Source organism: Nematolebias whitei, chromosome 3, assembly GCF_014905685.2.
Source record: "Nematolebias whitei isolate Nwh7 chromosome 3, NemWhi1, whole genome shotgun sequence".
Classification (NCBI taxonomy): Eukaryota; Metazoa; Chordata; class Actinopteri; order Cyprinodontiformes; family Rivulidae; genus Nematolebias; species Nematolebias whitei.
In genome coordinates this window covers 26,916,394-26,917,391 of record NC_056500.1, presented here as the reverse complement: position 1 = coordinate 26,917,391, position 998 = coordinate 26,916,394, and the positions used below count along the sequence as shown (strand labels likewise).

The window sequence follows — 998 nt, the reverse complement described above, 5'->3', positions numbered from 1 at the left end:
AGGCGCGCGTTAAGTTATGGGGGTGGGTGGGGGGTGGGGGGGTTACTGACACGCAAACGCGCGCGCGCACACACACACGAACACATCTACAGCTCCTTTCCAGCTGCGCAGCTGAACTCGCACTGCGTCGTTTTTTTTAGCAGCTCAGCAGGAGGAAGGGACACCGCTACAGAAATCGTTCCTGGACCGGAACCGGTTTGGTCCTACCATGTCGACGCCGAACCGCCACCGTGGGAACTTAAAGCCGGTCCATCCTGCTCCGACGGCCCTTATCGTCCCGCAGTCCCTCCTATCATGGTCCTCCCGTCAGCCGGACTCGCTTCGCTGTGCTCCGGACCAGAAACGTCCCGCGTCAAGCTTCGCCCTCCTCCCGCTCCTCCTCCTCCGGGCTGCGGCAGAACCGAATAATGCAACGTTAACCTTCTCCCTCTCATCGTTTTTACGGGTCCAGTCCGCCACATTGGGTCCGCGCAGGGGCGTTCTGAGGATGTGGACGGGCTGGGGGGCTCAGCCCGGCCCACAAAGAGACGTGTTTTTATATGCAGCGTTTCCCGTTATTTAGGAGGACAAGGTGTCCCGGTTATTTGTCCACATGCTGAGTTTTTCTAATAAAGAATAAAAAAGATAATGAGTCTGGTCAGAACCATTGTGTTGTTGGGACATGGAGCACAATCAACTTTATTTACAAACACTTGGTCTCAGATGAGTTGGATTACTGATTGAAGCTCTCGACAACCTAGGTCCATCTTATATTACAGATCTTATTGTTCCACATTGTCCTAACAGAACACTTCGCTCTCAGACTGCAGGTTTACTTGCGGATCCCAGAGTTTCCAAAAGCAGAATGGGAGGAAGAGCTTTCAGTTGTCAGGCTCCTCTCAAATCAACTTACAATTTCTATCCATAAGGCTGACACATTGTCCAGTTTTAAGACTGGGTTTAAGACTTTCCTTTTTGATAAATCCTATAGTTAGTTGGCTTGGTTTCCTGACCTATTC

At 51.4% G+C, this 998-nt stretch overlaps 1 protein-coding gene across 1 annotated transcript in view; it reads right to left on the bottom strand.

The window, feature by feature from the left end:
• Positions 1 to 422, bottom strand: part of nfic (nuclear factor I/C) — a 21,167-nt gene extending 20,745 nt beyond the window's left edge. Inside the window, exon 1 of the mRNA XM_037674736.1 lies at positions 208 to 422. Within this exon, the coding sequence (XP_037530664.1) occupies positions 208 to 210 (3 nt within the window). The 5' untranslated portion in view covers positions 211 to 422. The remainder of the gene's footprint in view (positions 1 to 207) is intronic.
• Between the last annotated feature and the right edge of the window lie 576 nt (positions 423 to 998).